At 35.4% G+C, this 22,860-nt stretch overlaps 1 protein-coding gene across 3 annotated transcripts in view; it reads left to right on the top strand.

Moving 5' to 3' along the window:
• Nucleotides 1-22,860, top strand: part of LOC127972626 (cell adhesion molecule 1-like) — a 184,359-nt gene that overhangs the window by 98,722 nt on the left and 62,777 nt on the right. For 2 of the 3 annotated variants that reach the window (XM_052576272.1, XM_052576274.1), the window contains exon 2: nt 15,561-15,581. The exons of the other annotated variant lie outside the window; for it this stretch is intronic. In XM_052576272.1, the coding sequence (XP_052432232.1) occupies nt 15,561-15,581 (21 nt within the window). The remainder of the gene's footprint in view (nt 1-15,560; nt 15,582-22,860) is intronic. 3 annotated transcript variants of the gene reach the window in all.

Genomic DNA, 22,860 nt, shown 5'->3' with positions numbered 1-22,860 from the left:
CAAAATAATGTTATTTTTAGCAGCATCATATAACCCCTTTAATATAATTTTTACCAATTGTGTAAAGATGCTTTTGAGCTAATATTTGACACACTTTTTGCAGGTCTTGTATTTAGTTATTATTTATTCATAATATTGTTTCTTTTCAATGTTTTTTACTCATGATTGTAGTATTGCTAGCACCATATTCTTCTGTTTGAGAATGCTTCAGAATTAGCATTTGGGTATTTGACACAAAGGTAGCATGTTTTCTTTTGGTCTTGAAAGTCTTTCTGAAGTCGGCAGACATTATGAATAATCACTGTAGTTATTTTGTTGAGATTTTTGGGTGATTTTATTTCATTCATTCATTATTTGTAAAAAAAAAAATATTTAGCAACTGAAAAAAAATAATATTTCTCAAAATATCTTGTTAGAAGATGTAATCTATATTTTTGTTTGTGGTGAGGCCGGGTAAAATGATGTGCAAAGCAAAAAATGTGAACTTATGGCCCAGTAGGGCCAGCAGAAAAAAAAAAAATCCATTGTTGAGCCATATTATTATTCCAAATATTATTTCACAGACATCAGCTTGAGAAACAACTCCCCTCAGAATAGCGCTTATGTCTTTGGCTTAGCAATCTGATCCACTCAGAAAGCAGAGAGAGATATGAAAGACAAAGATCCCCAGAGGAAATCCCTCAACCTTGTTTTCATCAGCGCCATCGTGAACACAGGGACTTATTCTTATTTGAAATGCCATTCTGTACTGAATATGCTAAAATTAATAAGTCAATATTGAGAGAGCCGTGATAGAACTGACTCTGTTTTTCATTCTTTCTTTCCTTTGCCGAACAGACGTCATGATGCACGGTGAGCGCAGCAGAGACGTGTCAGGTGTTCCCATGCAAATCATAACATCAGATGCAGCTCTAATGCACTGATAATGAGTTGGCTCCATGTTACACACATGCAGCCTCATTTCGTATTTCACCTGTAACCTCATACCACATACCGAGTGTGGAATACATTACTCAGAGCTGAACTCCCCTAATAAAAGAGCACTGTGTGCTGCCGGGTTTGTTGTCGGCTGAACGGAGCCCCTCACAGTGAGCGTATGGAGCTGCTCCCCACCTGTCAGATGTGTGTATACAGGCGATGGGCGGCCCCCTGGGGAGGAGGCACTGATGTGCCAGGTGACGATCAAAGGCCCGCTTTCCTGCCTTTCACTGAGAGCTCATATGGTTTCCTCACTTTAGACCTTTTTCTCAGGTTTAAGCGCTGAATAGCAGTAACAAGGAGACAAGCACTATCACCGCTTCCACTTTTCTCTCACTGATTGCCCAAGGTCTTCAGTGCATTGATGTAGATTTAGGAAGGGGGAGTGGAAGGATGTGATTTTTTTTTTTATGTGTGTGTATGTGTCGGTGTATGTTATGGGGACCAAATGTCCCCACAAGTGTAGTAAAACCAGTAAACATTTCTCTTTGGAGTGTTATAAGCTCTTTGTGCATAAAGAAGATCTGTAAAGTTGCCAAGTCTAAAGTCTCAAATCCAAAGAGATCAAAGTATCAAAGATATCAAAAGCAGATACAGATCCAAAATCCAAAAGTAGATGCATTTAGGATTTTTTTAAGATTACATACAACAGAACAGCAACGCATTTTATGACGACCCTTTCGTGAACCTAGGAGAGGAGGTCATTCTGACTTTGCCAAGACATTCTGGCGCTTCTGAGTCAGATACATTAAGTATGTTTTGTTATTAGTTTAAGTATCTGCTATTGAATGTTCAAATGCGGAGTTTTGCGTGTCGCGTGTGTGTGTGCGCACGTGTGTGTGAGAGAGAGACTGAGACGGTCACACAGTGGAGTCAGTCATCTTAACCGTCCGTGGATTGTGTACTGCAAACACATACAAGCTTCATCACGGTGTCTGTCACGTGGCTCTGTACTCCTTTCGGCCTTGAACTGATGGTAAAACTAAGGAGATTATTAACTGTCTTAACATTTATTTTGAAAGATGAAGCTTGCGATTATGGAAAGGGGCATATTTCTGAGGAGTGCCTGCAGTGTTCGGCCAATCACAATGCACTGGGTTAGTCGGCCAATCAGAGCAGAGTGCGCTTGTCTGTAGGAGGGACTTTGTAGAAACGACGAGTTAAAGAGAGGCATAGAGGACCAACAATAATGTACAGTATTTGAAAAATAATGTGTTTTTCGAATTCCAATTTACCCATATATATTTTTTCTAGCATTCTTTTACATAACTCTGTTACGTAAGAACCATCCTTTCATATTTATATATGCTGCATCATTCTTTGATTCTTACCCCATCTCTACAAACATACCATAGAATAACAATTCTCAGGAAAGAACAGAAAGAGAAATTACAGTAAGTGAAACCATTTTTGTTTAAAAGCCAGAACATCTCTTAAAGTGGGACTTTAGTCTGGGGAATATATGTTTTACGCCTCTACACTGCGTGCAGAGCATTTTCTCTCTCTTTTATTTTTCTAGAAAATATGCCCTTGCCTCCCAGGGGGTTGTTATGTATCTAAATGAGAGTCATTTATAGAATATTTATGATTAGCATGTGAAAAACATGATTAAATAAGCGCCAAGCGGGAAAAAGAGAAAAACATGACCAGTAGTTATAGCCGACAACGTAGACATCAGGTTATTTACAGAACAAATGAAATGCATACGTAATATAATATATTTATACATACATATGGACTTAATCAGTATGCGTAATATGTGCATGAGCCGTGCTACATCTGATGCTGAAAGCCAATAAAAGAAAGCGCTTGTGTGTAAATCGCCGTGTGCTCTGAAGCAGCAATGATGTATATCACACTTCCTGCATGTCAGAACCTAAATGACAAACCACGGATAACACAGTTTTTTATCTTAAACGTGCCCCACTTGCCATGTCGTCGCCCGGCATTCTGCAGCACTTCAGTGATCATCCAACCGACGCAATGAATTCTGGCAGACGCTACTGACTTTATGGACCAGGCTTTAAAACCTTATTTTAGTGCCATGGCTTTTGCTTAGACATATTTCTCAGTCACACACACTCACACACACTGTGACGCACAAGCCAGATGGAGGATAAACACTAGCTGCTGAGCACCAGGCTTCTCGCCAGTCAAATGTGATTGCCATCAGTGGCAAATTAACAACAAATTAAGCAAGCGAGTTGGGTAATTACACAGTCAATCAATAAGACATACTTTACACTGGCAGCAGGTAAAATGGAGCATAAATAGCAAACTGGAATGAATTAATATTGATTTGAATTTTCTCCGTAAGGACAAACGAGTGTTGTATCTGCACAATTTGAACTACTATTAAAATTGTTGGTTTTTGAACGTCGTGCAACATATGCCAAACAGACTTGAAGAAACGGTTCTTTTTGAAATGTACTGCAGAACACCAAACGAGAAATTCAGATTTTTTTTTTTTTTTTTGCATGTTTCTGTATGTGTATACACACTCAAAAGTTTGGGTTGGTAATTTTCTTATTTTTATTTTTCAAATAAATAAAATAAACTTATGCATTTAGCAGACGCTTTTATCCAAAGCGACTTAACAGTGCATTCAGGCTATCAATTTTTACATATCATGTGTTCCCAGCGAATCGAAGCCCCAACCTGGTGCTTGATAACACAGTGCTCTACCAATTGAGCTACAGGAACACTAAGACATTTTAAGAAATGTATCATTTTATTCAGAATGATCAAAACTGACATTCATGTTACAAATGTTTTAAATAAATTATGTTGTCTTGAACTTTCTATTCATCAAAGAATCTTAAAAAAATAATCAGAAATGTTAGTGAAGTCATTATACAGTATATAGATCATTGTTTCTGAATGATCATGTGACACTGAGGAATTGAGTAATGAAGCTGAAATTTCACAGGAATAAACGACATTTTAAAATATATTGCAAAAAAAAATCTATTTAAATAATATTAATATTTTACTGTATTTTTGATTTAATAAATGCAGCATTGCTAAGCAAAAGAGACTTCTTTCAAGCATTCAATGTTTCAAACTGTTAACTGTGACTGAATCATTGAACTACTCTTGTCACTGTTACAAATACATCTTTTAAAACATCTCTTCAGAAGTCATATGGACATCATAAGGAGACTTTTATGAGAAAACTTTCATTTAGAAATCGCTAGTAAATTTCATCAACTATTACCGAAAATGGTAACAGACTGAATGGATCTTTTCACAAAATAGAAAAAACTGAAATTGTATTATCTTGTATAGAATACTTAAATAATCTTAACCGAAAGTGCAAATAAGTACTTTTTCAGTATTTTTCATTTATATTACACAGAAGAAAATGAATCATACGGGTTTGAAACCACATTAGAGTGAGTAAATGATCAATCATGTCTTTCATGCAATTATTTTTAGTATTTAAAACTAATTTTAAAGCCATAACTATTTTAAAGTCATGATATTGATTTTAGTCCCTGAAATATGAATTATGTTTCCCCTGAGGGTTTTTTTAGCATGAGGTCTCCGCAGCACAAGGTGAATCATTAAGCTGACACATAGTTTGTCAGGCAACTTGTTTGCGTCATCACGTCCGCTATGAAGCATGGAGAATGGAGCTCGCTCACACTCTGGAAACGTTAAGTGACAGAATATCATTTATTCTTTTAATATAGCATAACATTTCCAGCCATTCGTTACAAGTGGAGGAGCACTGGAATACTAGCAGCGCAGTCTACACATCATTTAGTCATAATTCAGGATGATTATAATTCACACACAATGCAGCGTGCCGCTGTTTAATATTCATATGCGTCCAAACCGTAAGCCTTTGAGACATGGGCTCAGGTGTAAAATAACAGTTGTGGCCTGCTCGTGGGAGGGAAATGCCACTCACTCAGTAAATGCCTTCGGTGAGGAAACATGTTTTGGAAATATGAAAATTGTTTATTGCTTCACGGATCCTTTTGTGTGCTCACTACATAGCAATGTGAAGTTTCATGTGCGATGTCAAGATGTGAGGCCATAACAGCCCACATTCTTCTCAGGTCATCTGAAATGCCTTAAAGACTCTTTGTGAGACACGCTGGTCACAACACATGATAATTAACAGTCCTAGTCCCCATCATTTTCTTGTCATTGTACCAGTTTCTTTCAAGAGCATGACAGCGAAAGGCATTTAATTGGGTATGTATATATGGAATGGTAGAATTCTTAGGCCTATATATTCAACCATATAGTACCATATTACAGTAGATTTTAAAATGTGCACTGTAAAAAATAAATCCATAAAAATATAAATTATTCTACACAGCTTTTATGCTTCTTTTTGAATTCCACACAAATCATTAGGCAGTGATTTAATAATATATGTTGTAAATTAAATAAGCACATCTGCTTTCCTTTTAATGACTAAAGATGTTTTAATGTTTAATGTCTTATCCTGGTCAGTTATATTGCGTGCAGCCACACACAGCAAGAAATCTCTAGTCGCCCGTGAATAACAACAACTAATCAAACACTTTATTTTGCATCTCCTCAGGGGTGAGATTTCATTTTCAGAAGTAGAAGGAAAAGAAATTAAAAGAAAGAAAGTGTGAAAACAAATACTGTATATGTTTTGTTAGGGGGAAAGGTACTAAAGATATTTTTTATGCTCTGATTCATGTTTTGTAATGTATGACAAATACTAAAGATAAATGTTATATTAGCTTCACTGGGTTATGACAACCCTGTATACTGTACAGGGTTAGAAATGCTTAGCTCAGCCGCCTACATGAAGGATATTATCCAGAAAAAAAAGATATTATCCACTGTCAAACCAGCATACTGGAAAATTATTTCCCTGCCGCTCTTGTTTTGTTTTGTGACCTGCAAAAATTCTGTTTGCTTGTTTTATCGCTTATGTTCTGTGAGCGTTTCCTAGTCCCTGCAGTAAATGTACAGTTTTGTTTCTTTGAATCAAGTAGAGTACAAACATTAGGACACAAAACAATAGTCTAGAATAATGTGAATATTTAATATTTACAAGTTAATATTTTCTGTGTTTTTAACTGTGAAATTTAGTATGTTTTGAACTAATATGAATTACAAATGATCTGGTCAAAGTTTGTCTGAAATGTAATTAAATATTGTTTAAAAGCATTATGGAAGCTTATTTATGCTACACACACACAAAAAAAATTATAATAAATAAATAAATAATAATTGTATAAAATCACAATGAAACTGTCATTGTGCAGTTCTGATCTGATATGTAATTATTTTTATCTAATTCTTCTTGGCATTCAGGAATAAAATTGTAGACTAAATTATGTTCACAATTTACTTTTTTTATTCCCTCGATTTATAAATTGTGCACACAATTTACTAATTTGTTCCCTCGATTTGCTAAATCGTGCGCACAATTTATAAACTGAGAAAATGAATAAATAAATTGTGCTCATGATTTCGCAAATAGTAATCGTGTGCACATTTTGGTATGCTTCGAGGGAACAAATTAGTAAACTATGCGTATGATTTATTTCATTTTTCTTGCATGTCATGATGTGCAGGGATCTGTAATTTTATGATATTTAATGATGAATGCTTATTAGTTTATATCTCGCATTTATTACTTTTTTCTCATTTCTGGGACAAAAAGGAGAATTGCCAGATATAAATTCTGAGTTCTAAGGAAAAAAGTCTGAATTGTGAAACAAAAAGTTGCAATTATTTTACTTTTTTGTTTGTTTAGTTATTTTTCTGTGGCAGAAAAAAATTCTGAGGGAAAAAAGCCTGAATTGCTAGATGTACCAAGTACCAAAAAAAATCTATATTGTGAATTGTTTCTAAATTGCAATTCCGAGATAAACTTGCAAGAAAAAAAAACATCTGAATTGTGAGAAAATAAGCTTCCATATATATACACTTGCTTATGTGCTATTTCTTAAATATTTATCCAAATTGCAATATGATCAATAGGAACAAGAGATCAGGACCACCAGGTGAAAAATCATCTGATACGTTGCAAATATTAGGTCTCCAATGGAAAGTCAGCCAGTAAGGGACCTTGACCTGCCAAAAGTTGACTAAAAGTAATTATTAGTGCTCCTCATGGTGCACATTTCCTCTGATGCTAGACAAATGAAGTCTCGGTTAGCATAATCATTCATTCCCCCCACCCACAGCTGATTGATTGCTGTGATTTTATTAAGAAAAGGAGAAGGGGAAATTGAAAAATGCTTATTGCAGTGTGGAAACACAGCGTGGATTATAAACTCGTAGGCAAGACAAAGGGGCCACCTTTCTATTTTGTATCCCAACAAATAAGCAGCAGGTGTTTTTGACAGGTGTCTGATTGCGTGCTACAAAAGACATTAAAAAAGCAAACAAATTGATGCATTTTTTTGTGCCTCTCATGGTAAATAGAGTTGGGCCTGATGGATGCTATTACCCAGGGATCTGATTGGTGGAAGGCAGTGTCTGAATAGCACAGGTGCTTTGGGGAGAACAGTTTGTGTATCTGTTACGCTCAACGTTCTTGCTTAAACCATGATCTTCTGAAGTGTTTCTGTAGAATAGTTCACTATAGCAGTGTAATTGGTTTAACCTTTTAAACTGATAGATGATTTCCCATAGTATAACACTTATGATTGAATTATAGTATCTATAATAAATGGAGCATATGCAGCCTCCCTTGCAAATTGGACAAACCGAAATCAACGGTCCTTAACTGGTTTCACTCCAGGACGCAGATTGGTCATCAAATGAACACAACACAGTATCAAAATTGTTTATCAGACAAAAGGAAACATAAATGTTCTTACAATTGAACATTGTGATTAAATTTCTCATTATTATATATTTTGTTAAGCATAGAGGTAAGAAACTTGAAAAAAATGGCTCATAAGAATAATTTGTATGGGAATCTCTGCACAGGTTGTTTTATGTGTTTTTTCCATCAAAGTAATGCTGTAAAATTTACAAGGAACCCTGTCAATTTATACATTAGCAGAGGGTTCAAATTAGTGTTCAAACCATTAAACTGCTGTTTAATTTTAGATAAAGCTATCAACACTAAGTAAACTAATTTATGTGCTACAAATAATATATACTGTTAAGCTTTTGTAGACTATGATTCAATTTGTGTATTTGATTCATTAATAAGCACCTACTGCTGGTTTGAATCACTAAAAAGAACTAGCTCATAAGAGTCACTTGCCTGGGAGTTACTTGTGATGGTTGTAGTGTATGTGTTTGAATCACTAAAAATAACTGAATCTGTTGTGTGATGCGTTTTGGAATCAAACCACAACTATACTGTATGTATTTGATTCACACACAAAGAAATTCATACTTTAAGAGTCATGCTTGGGAGATGCACTAGCTGGGCTGTTTGAATTTGTTTAGGAGTTGGACTAAGCAATTCACTGTATATACAATCCCATATTTTCTGTAATAATACTCACATTGTCGATCTATCAGCACCGCTGATATGTAGTCCAAGAGACTTTTGGAAATGTGTTTACCACATTGCTCCAGCAGTAAAAACACACTTGCAAGAACTGTGGATGTCAAAAACAAAAGATCTGCTTTTAAAAACTGATAGGCTTATTAATATTATTATTAATTAATTTTGCTATGCTAAATATGGTCGGTTGCATTTTAAAATGTGGATTTCGAGTGAGAATTTTCTTCCTGAATCATTACATGCAAAGTGAAGTATTTTGTGATTTTGGAGATGAGGCACTGGTCAGTGCCACCGATTGCATTTTCTCAGTATTTGGAGAAAGTCAGAGTGGACCTGGTCCATGGCAGGGAGATTTTTAATGTGAAGTCCAGGTGGGTGAGCGCAGGTTTAGTGACTGTTCTGTGACCTGTGTTCTGTCGGTCGTAGTGGGAGGATGATGTCCCTGTCAGCTCCTCTCACCCTTATGTTCTCATTATCCACCTCCTGTCCCCATGCTCCAAATGACAGACTCAGGGACAGGAGCACACAGCCATCCACCACAGATTATTATTTAAAGAACTAGTGCATTATGGGGAAAAGGGAAGAATATAAGCTAATAGGCGACCTTTCGCAAAAGAAGCATTTCAACAGTGTGGGTTAAGCTTTAAGATTTAAGTTGGAATAAATATTACAGTTTATCTTGTATCCAGTGGAAAATGGCCAACAACAGAGCAAGAATAGGTTCTTTTCACACTCTCTGATAACTATTCACACATATCTAAGAGGCTGATATCAGTACATATGCCGTCTGGAGAGAGAAGCTCTTTCTGCTTGATCTCATGGAAAGTCTATACAAATGTTTCTTTAGTGTAGTGAGTGCATGACCGTACAGAACACTTTCAGTCGATAGAGCTTTAATTTGTTTCCCTCGGTTTAATTATATTTTATGCTTAATGGGCAATAAAAACACACTTGGCACTGGTGAAGCAAGGATTGTGAAATGAGAAAGTGAGACAAAACATGAAAGATCATAGTGCTTTATGACAACATGATAATTAAAACGATTTTTCACTCACCTTTGTAGATTTTTAATGTATATTGTTGGGAAGATTTTTCTTTTTTTGAAAGTCTTCCTTATAACAAAGGTTTAAAGAGACCAGGGCGCCGTCAAAGGACCAATAAATAAATAAAAAGTTCCCACAACGAATTAGTTTCTGGTGTTTAACTGAATTAATTCCTTCCCTTATATTAGGAAAATCATGGCCATATTGGAACAATTTGTTCCCTCGTTTTAATTGACTTTAAACAAACATTTCACCCAAGAATGAATATTTGCAATTAATTTGGAAATGTAATAGATTGCAGATTACAAGTTACCCTAATTAAAATGTAATAAGTAGTATAACTATTTCAGTTACTTTATTAAAGTAACTGATTACATTTACTTTTTCCACTGTTATTCAGGTTACATGTAACTAGTTACTCCCCGACACTGTCACCAATGGATCCACCAATGCACTGAATGGGTGCCGTCAGAATGAGAGTCCATACATTGGATTGACTGGTGAGGAAGTGATATAATGCTAAATTTCTCCAGATTTGTGTGAAAAAGAAAAAAAAAACTTTATTACATCATAGATGACTATAAATGAAGTTGTGGAAACAAAGTAATAAAGTAACAGCACATTTTAATGACGGGTCAGTAAATGCTGATGAACTATTTCTTTAATGCTTTAAATGTAGAATTTATCATTACCTTGTAATGAAGGAGTTGGGTTTAAAGTCTGTTTGTAGCTTCATATAAAGTTTTATAAGGTACTATTAAAGCACAGAATCACTTTCACAAATGGTCCAAGAAAGAATGTCATTGTTTTCCAACCAGGAGGTTTGTGGTGGTCGTAGGACCTCATCGTGTGTCCTTGGGCGCACATGGCATGGACAGATTTTTCCATCAGATCCCTGTTAAGGTAGACTTTGAATCTCCACCCCTTCCCTTTTAATTAAATGAAAGCACAGCAGGTCACACACAAGCTCAAAGTCACACCACAAAAACGGACAGAAGCACATAGCATTGTGCTCATGGTTGGAATACGCTAATATGGCTGCTCAGCGGGGTAACCAGAAATATAACTGTGAAATTAAAGGGGAAATGGGGCTGAATATCTGCAGGGCACAATTCAGAGGTCAACTTTAGCTTCTAATGTGATTTACTAATGCACATATTATAAATAAATAGTCAAAAACATTAGCTTGAACTTAGCTACTAAACAAAATAGTAAAATTGACAAATTCTTTATCTGGTCTTCATTTACTCAACCTAATATTGTTTTAAACATCTATAGCTTACTTTCTGAGATTTTTTGAAGAAAGTGCTGCTTTCTTTCTTTTTTTTTTTTTTTTTTTTTTTATCTATATTTCAAGTCTTATGAAACCACAGCTTAAAGTTATTTGTAACTCACTGATATTTTTCTCTTCAGCTAGCTATGTACTGTTGTGATTAATGAGGAGTCTTAAAGTTGAAATGATTCAGTCCGGTTCTTTCATGTATTCAGAAATCAGTACTTTTTTTTTATGAATTATTACAAACCATTCAAGGGAAGGGGAAGATTACAGAAGGTAGACTTTCAGCAAATGCCTAGAAATAAATATACTAAAATGTATATGCTAAATATACTACAAGTTGTCCTTTTAGAATACTCAACAGGTATAAAGTCTGCTAAATTGGAACTTATTTTGTGTTTAAATGCACTTCTATTACGCATCAGTAGTGCTGAAGATACTAAAGATACAGTAAACTGAAGTATATTTGATTGTGCCAAAGTGAAACTATTGCAAGTATACCTCAAAAACACTTTAAATATCTTTAATTTGTTATTTAAAGATCACACAGTCCTCGTCAATAATGATGTTAATACACATTTTAGGCTTTAGATTAAGAAATATGCATTGTGCACAATTATTACTCTAAATAAAGTTGAATTATAATCTTTATATCAGTAACTCTCGAGCGATATGCCAGTAAATATGTTAATTTGAAATATACTTAGTATGAAATACATGTTTTTTTTAATATATTACTTGTGTACAGGGTTAACAACTTAAATATATATACAGTATGTTCCTCACAAAAAGGTATCATATAGCTTCAGAAGACTTAAATATAGCAAATAAAAAAATTATATTGACCACTTTATGATTTTTTTGATGATATATTTTGAAACATCTTTTAAAATAATACTATGTATATATGATGTTTATATTAGTACTGGGCAACGATAATTTTTTTTTTTTTAATTATCATGATTAATCACATTATTGTCTGCGATTAATCACAATTAATCACACTGTTATGCACAAAACTAACAATGCATTCAAAAATAATGTATTTTGCACTTTTTTTTATTTTAAAAGTGGGCCTATACTGCTATATGAACAAAAGTGTAATAACATTTGGTTTGCAAACACTTTAAACAAATAAGGTGCTTTTTACAGCAAAGTTAAAATATTTCTTGTAGCCTAAATTTCAACTTATAACATTAATGTAATTAAATTAGATATAAAACAAGCCGTGTTTCACTGCCAGGACATTAACATTTTTATATATATTTTTTTTTTTTTATGGTTTGTTATAGAAAAACAAGTTCAAGAGTCCAAAGACTCAATCATAACATTATAACAGGCACCGTCCTCTTAAAAACCTGCACGCAGGACCCATCGCAGCAGAGTGCAGCGTGGGACAACAGCTTGATTTGCAGGTAGAGACCCGTGTGTGTGGGATTGGGGAGAATAATTAGGCTTTGATCACACTAGGCAATCTTAACCGTGCCAGAGCACGTTTGAACCCCAAAGTCTGCTTCGTTTGACTAGTGTGATCGTCCCTGGCTCGGTTGGAAGAGGTGGGCAAGATCGCCTTTCAGTTTTATAAAGATCAGTGAGTGTGAGTGCTAACCACGCTGGAGTGCAGATCTTTTGATACGTGCTGCAAGATTGAGAATTGTGAATGTTGTGAATGTTGATGCTAAGCCTAAATAATTTGATCGGGAGCATCCCCTCCCGAGACCCATGATTTGACTGTTTGTGTATTCAGAGCCAGTGAGCAACGGACTTTCATAATAATAAAAAACTGTGTTAATGTGTAATTAAATAATTGTCTGTGTTAATCAATTAATGCAATAATAACTCATTAACTTGCCCAGCCCTAAAATATACAGTATATAAAAACAATCTTCCTGATTAAGCTTTTGAATTGTTGTTTATTTATACACCGCCATCCAAATGTGGTATTTTGTTTAAAAAATGTGGGGTCAATTCAAGTCTGGGGTCAATTCAAATCTGAAAACCAAATATTTCATAATCTTTTGAGTACCACTGACAGTCAGGTTTGGAACAACAAGAGGGTGAGTACTGTAAATTAAGATCCCCAAAAAGGTGTAATGTGATTTACTGTAGTTCTTTCCTCAAATCCTTAAATTTATCGGTTTTAGTTGTAATATATTGCACAGCTGTTGTTTGAGAGGAATCAACTTTCAAAACCATCCTTTCTGAACGATGCCTTGCTTGCACAGCTGTCTACATTTGGATGGCATCAAATGGGCTTCTGCTGAAATCTGACCATCAATATCTTGTAAGAAGACTGACAGCGGTGACATCTAATCACTGCCCTACTGACATGCCATAACTCCCGTCTGATTCACATCAGGCTGAGGAGCTTATTGACACGAGGATCCTCTATTTATAGCGGTGTATGTCTGCTGTGAGAGGCTGGATGAATCGAGGAGACTTTTTACAGGACTCATTAGCCTCATGCTGTTTATCATACACTGTCTCCATATTAATTGATATGCTTACAATCTTGAATTGTTAGTTGGATATGGAGATCTTGGACATCTGTTGCAGTATTTGAGATACGTTTAATTATAAGAATGCTAGTCCTAACACTAATGTCTGGGAAATTTGCCTCAAATTGATGTGAAAAAGGCTGCAGATTTATACTTTTCTAGTGAGTCATGCTGAATTCTTTATAATGTCAAAAAATAAGACGGGTGGAGTGTCAGACATAACCGTAGGTACAATAGAATGTCCCAGAAGTTGAGTTTAATTAAAACAAAGTATTTATTTGTTATAGGTACTTTTTATATGTAAGATTTTAGTATGTGAAAAAAAAACAACATTGAGAAAATTGTCCTTATCCTTTTAGTTCTTAGCAATGCATAATACTAATCAGAAATTAAAGGGGGGGGGGGGGGGTGAAATGCTATTTTTACTACTGTGCTAAAATGCTAGTTTTTTACACTGTTAAAGAGTTGGATTCCCATGCTAAACATGGACAAAGTTTCAAAAATTAAGTTGTACGTTTGAAGGGAGTATTTCTGTTCCAAAAGATCACAAAAGATCACTTGTTTGTCACAAGTTTCGGAAAGTTTTTTCCGAGTATGGCTCTGTGTGACGTTAGATGGAGCGGAATTTCCTTATATGGGTCCTAGGGGCACGTTTGCCGGAAGAGCGCACGCTCCCGTATAGCAGAGCACTGAGAGGCGGAGCACAGACAATCACTGAGCAGAGCAAGAGCGTCGCGAAATGTCACAAAAGAAGTGTGTTTTTGGTTGCCAGGGCAAGACAACCCTGCACAGATTACCAAAAAAAAAAAAAAACAGCATTAAGGGACCAATGGATGGAGTTTATTTTTAGAGAGCATCAACAGAGTTGTGCAAGTGTTTGTGTTTGTTCCCTGCATTTCAAAAATGCTTGTTTTACAAGCAAGGCCCAGTTTGACGATGGATTTGCACATCGTTTATTTCTTAAGGATGATGCAGTCCCAACGAAAAAGGGTCACGATCGTGTGTTGGACCCGCAGGCGATGAGTAAAACTGCTTAAAATATCTCTGCCTCCTTGTTAGTGCGTCCGCCTCCCATCGGAGACCCGGGTTCGAGCCCCGCTCAGAGCGAGTCGTTGCTGCTGCTGCTCTCGTTCAGTTTCAGCCTCGGGATCTGATTCTGGTTCATAAATAAACGGCTGAATCTGACTGTTAACCATGGTTTGTTTTGGATGTTTTTTTCCTCATGGTAATGTCACAGCTTCCAAACGCTCTCAACGCAAAAGCCTACTGGCGCTCGTGATTCTTTAGCTCCGCCCACACGCCACGCCTCCAGTCGGTCGTGTTTTTCCGGGAAAAATCGGTACAGACTATCTTTCTCTTATGAATATAATACAACTAAAGACTTTTTGGAGTTATGAAGGATGCAGTACTACTCTATAGGTACTCAAGATTAACAGGATATTGAGTGAAAACGAGAATTTCACCCCCCCTTTAAGTTTTTATATATTTATTGTAGGAAATTTACAAAATATATTCATTTAACGTAATATTTATTTAATATCTTAATGGTTTTTCAAAAAAATGTTGACCCATACAATGTATTTTTGGCTTTTGCTACAAATATACCATGCAACTTAAGGTTTTGTGGTCCATGGTCACATATTTACTGTAGGTTAGGGTTGACAATACATTACAAAAGCATAACATTATTATTTCATTGTACTTGAGACACATTAAATACCAGCTGTAAAATTACTCCTCACAAACCTGCACTGTTGGATTGAGTTGAAGTTTGTCCTTGATAACTGGCAGCGGAACCTCACAAAGGTTCTCAAAAGGTGTACATTTACATTTTAGAAAGTTTCCAAATGATTCTGAACATTTCTGTGTCTGTTCAGCTGTATAAAAAATGTACCTGCACACTTTACATACAGATCCCTACGAATACAAATGAGATCAGCTCATCTTTTCAGCCAGTATCTCTCTTGTCTTTCTGCTCTGTCTGTGATGTCCAGCAGTGGAAACTCTATAGCTCTCTTTCTTCTACAACAGTCTCCTTGACTTTGATAGGGATGGCAGTTTGCCATCAAAAGAGGACAGTGTAACACAGCACTTGAAGGAAATGCTAATGTGGGAAAGAAAGAAGTGTGTGATCTCACCCAGTAGTGTCATGTCATCTAACATATGCTACAAGAAGATTAAAATCCAGGCCTGAATGAAATTGTAAGCATGCAAAGTATCTGATGAAGTGAAAAGTGAAAGTTTTCTGCTTTAACACTATTGTATGTGTCCCGTTTCTCTTTACGCTTGCTCAGGAGCCGCTCAGACCATCTCAGGTACTGCTCTTCTTCTTATCACTGGATCTGGATCACCTTTCAGCATCCTCCAACTCCTAACTTTTCTTTTCTGCACGTTGTTTTCCAGTTTTGCATGGTTTTACAGCTGGCCATGAGGCAGTCTGCATGTTTTTCAACCTTAAATGTTTCTTCTTTTTTTTTCGATCCTAAGAATCTGCAATACCTTGTCTGCTTTTTTATCTCTAAGTTATTGACATTTTAAAGTTTTCATCAAACTGCTTGAGCTATATTAAAATACCCAAACCAGGTGCATTTCAGATTCATATCCATTGAATAATTCTAGATGAAGCTCGTGGTTGATTTACATAAGACTAATCTTTCTAAACCTTTACACTCTCTTCCCACATGAGTTCCTGGCCAAGTTCTTCACAGATATTGGAAACTGTTACTCTAAAGAGTAATTGTACTTTATGCATGCACTTCTTACTTATTCAAGTGCTCTTAAAATTTAATATTTTAGCTTGTTTAATAACTGTTTTACAAACTGTGTATTTTTGTTACCCTTTAATTCCGTAATTCTCGTTTAGCTATTTCAAGTGTTTTTTAATTGGTATTTTTAATTGTTTTGTCTATTTACACTAAGTGCAAATAGCCCGCCTCGTTGGCAGATGCCATTTTCACTAACTCCGCCCACCAATGTGTAATTGGGCTAATCAACACTACATAAGACAATAGTCTCACAACAACTCCAGTGGCTGGAAAGTATGTACAGTACCCTAGTAATTTTTGAAGCAATCGACCCAAGTTCGCATCCCCCTTTTACCCATTTTTTTCCCTCCCTTTTCAAATCTCATATTACATCGAACAGACATTTATTTTTTATAATAATTAAAGAAATAATCAAAAAGTTTAAAATAAAATATTGGGTAGGGTTATGGTAGGTGTAGGGAGAGCTTATATTGTCCCAATAAGGTAGCATCCATTTAATAATTTGAATTAAAATGATAAATTACACGCAATATGTTATTAGTACATAACTGTTTTATAATGTACTACAGTTCATGGTGCAGATGATTGTTACTATTTTTAATAAGTAGTATAAATACCAGAAAATCTTGCTATTTTAAAAATGTAAATAGAGTCTATAGCTTTTTGCACTTAGTGTTAATAGTGTATTGCTAAGAAAATACTGCTATTTACATTTAGTGAAAATAACCACTGCCTTTTTTAATTGCATGAATCTTAAAATTACAGTAAATGAAAAAAATAATTTAGATAACACTGACCAATATCTAAAGCAACCTTCCACAGTTTAACTGTCCAGTACAAAACTGGTATGGTTTCTACAAATGTATGGTCCTTTACTTTGATTGACTTATATTATTATACTACCCATATTTAAAGTTTAGAACAGTTCCAAGCAATATGGAGAGATAAAGGGAAACACTATATCCTAACTACACACGACATGATGCAACATTTGATAAATTGTATCTTTTCAATGTTAATATGGGCTTTCGTCCTAACCAGCCATGCAAAATTTCTAATTTAGAAACTGTTGTTATTTCTGCGGAGTTGCGGCAGGAACAACAACATGAAAAATATTACAATGATAATCTCAGGTACTGCTTTTGTGCTTTATTCAATGTTAAAAGTGTTTCATTTGAGTTTGATTGCGTGACATTTCTCATATTGCGTGACATTTACAGCTATACGGAAAACAACAATAGATCGATTGTTTAAGATCTTGAAAATAAGATAAATTTAAGCAAACGTGTACAAAAAGGCAAACTCAGTGTGAAACAACAAGTGTTTTCTCGCTTCGAATGGCTGTGATATTTGATTGATTCTGTTGATTCGCATTGTCCTTTCGCTTCTGCTGTTTTGCGGTTAAACACGGTGTAACACATCAACGGCAGCAGCCTGAATCTTACAAAATCTGGTGAAAAAATGTCACAGTCAATTTATCACCACAATTAAAGAATGCAATTTGCTTAAATTATGCTTCTTTTATGACCATTAAGTTGTTTTTTTTTTTTTTTTGTTTTTTTTTTTTTTTTGCACTGTGACATTATTTAATGACATGTCCTTCAATTATCATTAGCATAATGAGATAAAAGATCCTCAGTATCATATTTAGCGTAATGTGAAATTTCATAGAGATAAATTGCAGATACACTTATTCTGCTGGCTGTTTTTCTGCTTTCACTGTACAACACTTTTGTTCAACTGTTAAAACTGACTGTTGACTGTTAAAATTACTCTGTTAAATAAAGAAAATTATCACTGAACATAATAGGAATAGTCAAAGTTAACATCAGGACAGATTATGGTAATGAGGCTTGGTGTAAAAATGTTCTTGAAATAATGTCAATTTTAGAAATCTTAATGGTTTTAAAAATAGGCTTTTTTTGCAGAATATAATTTGTTTTTCAAATCTTTTTTTTTTTTTTCATGGCAGGCTTTGTGACATTCACACAGTGAAGAAGAACCTGGAAACACAACAGATGTAAAGGCAGTAACCGTTTTGTGAAGAAAAAAGGCATAAAAGAAAAATTTCTAGTTATACAGATGAGTTTAAATTCAGACGTGTAATCTATTTCAGATGACTTCTTCACAATGCAAAGATGTTCACTACCGCACTTGCACGCCTCCACAATCTGCAGTCAGTGAATCAGTTATTCTTTCATGCCTATGCCATTCTGACAAAGCCGGTTCAAAACTTCCTTTAATAGGGGCATAGTTCAAACCTACCGTGTGCTTGTGAATTGGTACGTCTGAGATGGTAAAGTTGTGCATTCAACAGAAAAGTAGCTATTTCCTTTCCCAGCTGCACTCAGTTTCTCTGGCTGACAGGAAAGGATGCAGTCTAAACAGCTGTTGGACAGGTTTATGTTTGCCTAACAACTGCGTTCCATCGTCTGTTTCTAGACAGTTTCACGTCAACCTGTTGGCAAGCAGCCATGACTTGGAAGTGCAAATGAAAATGAATATTTGAAGTGAAGAAGCCATTAATAACCTTCCAAAAATTGCTTCTTTAAATGAATTATTAAGTCAACTCTCGCATTAAAATGCACATATAATAATTAATAATACTAATATTACATAAAATTAATAAAACACATTCCCAGAGTACCTTTTCATGTGCATCAACCTTGAGAAGTTCTCGCTTCAGGAAATGCAAATATTACCCATGGGATCTGTTCTTAAAAAAGGCGTTGAGAATGAAAGATATGCTATTATCATGAAACTTCACATGAGTTAATTACATTTCCGAGTCATGTGACTCAATCTGTAATCCTCCGGCACCTACTATGTAGCTTATTCATAATAAAGAACATTTACATTCCATTCATGTATATGGCTGTGTGCCAAAATCTAGTGAGCTGCCTTCCTATGGTGTTTAGTGCGCTTGGTTTTAAGCAATAATTATATAATAAGTGCTGTTGAGGGGGAGGTCAGAGATAGAGCTAGTTGTAAATGTGAGGGATGGACACCTTGGTGGGGTTATGGGGCAGAACTGAACCAGACTGTCACGGCCTTGAAGGCTAAATGAATGAGTTAAATCACAATCAGTCTTTTAGCCAATCACATTTTGGCTGGCTTGAGGTGACATTGTAGATGAGGTAGACTGCAATTGCAAAGATAAAACATGCTTGTGTGACTGCAGTCTATCTGTCATGCTCACCTACAGGTTCATCAGAGCTTCTTTGTAATAACATAGTTTAGCGTAGTTTCTTTTTAACACGGACAGTGAGTTGGATATTAGTGTGTGTGTGTGTGTGTGTGTGTGTGTGTGTGTGCATATCATTGTTTTTTGGCTTTTAAAGTTGAAGCACAAAATAAAAAGTTTGAACACTTAAAAATGTATGAAGTTCAGTCCACCACATAGAAAATGTCAAATGTTGCTGGAATATTTCTCACAACGTATTTTGCTTTTTGCTGTGATTTTTACACCTACTAGTCTCAAGGGGATTTTTAGTGAATGTATGAAGTCAGTATTTGTCAGATTTGCCATCGATGGATATTTGACAACCACACAGTCCACCTATGCTCACAAACGCTGCATTTATTTGATCAAATAATACAATACAAACAGAAACAATACAATACAGTGCAATTTAAATACACTAACAACAGTAATACTATGAAAATATTTTACAAATTAAAATAAATGTCAGTTATTCCTGTGTTCAGCAGTCATTGCTGCAGTTTTCAGTGTAACATGATCCTTCAGAAAATATTCGAATTTACTGCTCATGAAATATTCAATATTATTTTAGTCTCATGTAGCCAGACCTTCAGACTTGAAATGTCAAACAACCAATCAGTTCGTTTCGTTCATCGTCACATTTCGAGGCATTAAAACGTGGCCATAATAACAGACCGGTGATACAACTCTCGGACGTATTTTAAAGATTCTATGCTGCAAACATTCAATATTTCAAATACTTTTGGAAATCTAACGTTTAGTTGATTCTGATAAGCGCTCGTCGTCACAGTTGTAAACACGATTGCTTTCTTCTTTCGTGAGGAGGTTTGGCACTATGGTATCTTTGTTTCCAGGTGGAACGTAAAAAAATTGACACACACGTCTTGCGAAAATCCTGTAGAATTCAACCAATCCGATGAAGACTTCGACACTCCTGAAGGGTTTCCAGCTTCGTGTCTCGTATGCATCAGACGTTTATCCAATGGTCTGTGGGTGTGACATCTGAGGCTGAGACTAATTCTAAACAGTCTTTTCTGAATAACGTTTAAAAAAAAAAAAATAAAAAAAACATGACACACTAATTTTGGGTAAGATTTAATATAAAATTGTTTTTAATTAAATATATTTTATTCAGCAAGTATTTAAATTATTAAAAAAGTTAAATACATTAATAATGTTACAAATGATTTCTATTTCAAATAAATGTTCTTGGTTTGATTTTAACCACAACAATGTTAAACCTCCTTTTTTAACATTGATAATAAGTTATATTAAAGGAATAGATTAGATTTTAAAATATATCAGTATAGAAAACCCTTATAAAACCCTTAGATATTTAAATTATAATAATATTTTACAATATTACAGTTTTTACTATATGTTTGATTAAATCAGTGCAGACTTGGTGAGCATAAAAAAAATAAATAAAAACATACATTCACTAAATACCACCTTGAGACTAGTAGGTTGAATGTAACTGTAAAAACAAAAGAAGATACAAAAAAAAAAGTAATGCAGGTTTAGAACTACATGATGGTGAGTAAATGATGACAGAGTGTTACTTCTTAAATTAACTATATCATTGATTGTCCAAAGACTTTTTGGGAGCTCACTTTTAGACATTCCAGCATCAATCTGTAAAGCCTTTAAATGATGCATTTGCCATGTGTAACATGACTTATGACCTTATGCTAATCAGTGTTGGGGAAAGTTACTTTTAAAAGTAATGCATTACATTATTGCATTACTCCCCCAAAAAGTAACTAATTACGTTACTTAGTTACTTTTTATGGAAAGTAATGCATTACGTTACTTTTGTGTTACTTTTTAAATATGAGCAGGGCTTGATTGTTTTTAATATAAGAAGTTCTATTTATAGCAAATGTAAAAGCCCTTTCACACCAAAAAGTGTAAAGAATAAACCTCAGGCTGAAGGAAAAGTAAATTCACGTCTATACAGTAGCACACAGGAGAAGAAGATTCAACACTCTTCAGCAATAAAAAAAACAATGAAACACAATTGTTAGTTTATCTAAAGTCATTTTTGCTTATTAATATGGTTGAACTGGTTCATCAAAGGACAGCAGCAAAGTTAATAAAATGGGATTAGATACATTTGTGTAAATTAGCATTTAATTATTTCAGGTTTGTTTCATCTTTTAAGTTTGTATTTCACTGTTTTAATTCATTTTGATGAATACTAACTAAATTCTTTTGTGAGTAGGATGAATTAATACACATTCACATTTAGTCTAGAACTACATCATGTTCACACAGTGCACACAACGCCTCTGTACTTCTGATTTCTCTCAGTATGAGGACTGGAGACTTGTCAGTCAATAAATGGAAAAACAAAGAAACTGGCGTTACTTTTTTGAAAAAGTAACTAAGATATTTTCTTGTAAATTAAAAAGTAATGCGTTACTTTACTAGTTACTTGAAAAAAGTAGTCTGATTACGTAACTCAAGTTACTTGTAATGCGTTACCCCCAACACTGATGCTAATGTGGCACAGCTTCATAAAATTTCAAAAGCAGCTGAATTTAGAAGTAGCATTTACTCGACGTACATGCACTGAAACTCTTTCTTATGAGCCTTTTCAGTTCCAGTCAGACCTTCCAGCTAGTGCTTTTTCTTTTCTTTTGTTTGGCGTGATTGTGGCAGCGTGAAACTTGGCTTCACGGATGTTTAGCGTCTGCCACGGCCTCAGATTGTGGCAGCACAGCACCTCTGTGGTCTCAAAAACACTCCCAGCATGCCTGTCTGCTAATGCTCCTTCATGGAGTGGACGATGCTTTTTCATCCCTAACATTCACAACTCGGGAGGACAAGCTAAATGTGTTGTTTCTCCACGCCGATTTGTTGTTCTTGACTGGGACACGCGGGGCTGAGCTGGACGCAGTTGTAGTGGGGAAATTAAGATGTTTTTCGGGTTTCTGTAAATGTCATGAGCGCTTGAAGGAGTCTGATTGCTCAACCATACAAATTTGCATCGTGTGGTCTCATGGCAGCACTAAAAGTAGTGTTTTACTCTGCATGCGAGGATAAAGTGTTTAAAAGCATTCTTTGGTCATTTTTTATGCCTCTCTGTGGATATAAATATACAGCAAGGTGACTTTTGCTTTTCTGCTGTCTTCACCTGCAAGGTATAATGGATCCCCATTTTGAATGAAAACCATAAGGGAGTGATGCAGCCTCTAATTATCAGCTGTTACTGGCTTGCAGTGAAGTGTATCAGATACTTTGTTCTTGCCTGTGTGTTTGCAGAGCTTCGGGTCTGGGTATTATGCTGTTGAGAGCTGCTGTTGATTGCCAGCTTCCATCAGCTTGTGTTTAGATGGAGAGGTTTGATAAAGTTCTGCCGTGAGCAGCAATTACCAGCCTTCCCCTCTCGGTTGCTGAGAACTGCAGTCTTGTACCCGGGGTGTTCCACACACACACACCACAAACACACAATGCTGTAAAATCAATACGTCCAAACCGAGAACCCAGCCGCTACATCTTAACACTGCGCGCCTGCACGACGTCTACATGCTTCTTCAAATGTTGTTGCTTGTTACATTTATTTCCACGTCACTCTTAGTTCCTTTCACGCCCTGGAAATGT

The sequence above is a fragment of the Carassius gibelio genome, chromosome B15 (assembly GCF_023724105.1).
Source record: "Carassius gibelio isolate Cgi1373 ecotype wild population from Czech Republic chromosome B15, carGib1.2-hapl.c, whole genome shotgun sequence".
In the NCBI taxonomy this organism is placed as follows: Eukaryota; Metazoa; Chordata; class Actinopteri; order Cypriniformes; family Cyprinidae; genus Carassius; species Carassius gibelio.
The sequence above is the reverse complement of the archived record's forward strand: the minus strand, read 5'-3'. Positions and strand labels throughout refer to the sequence as shown.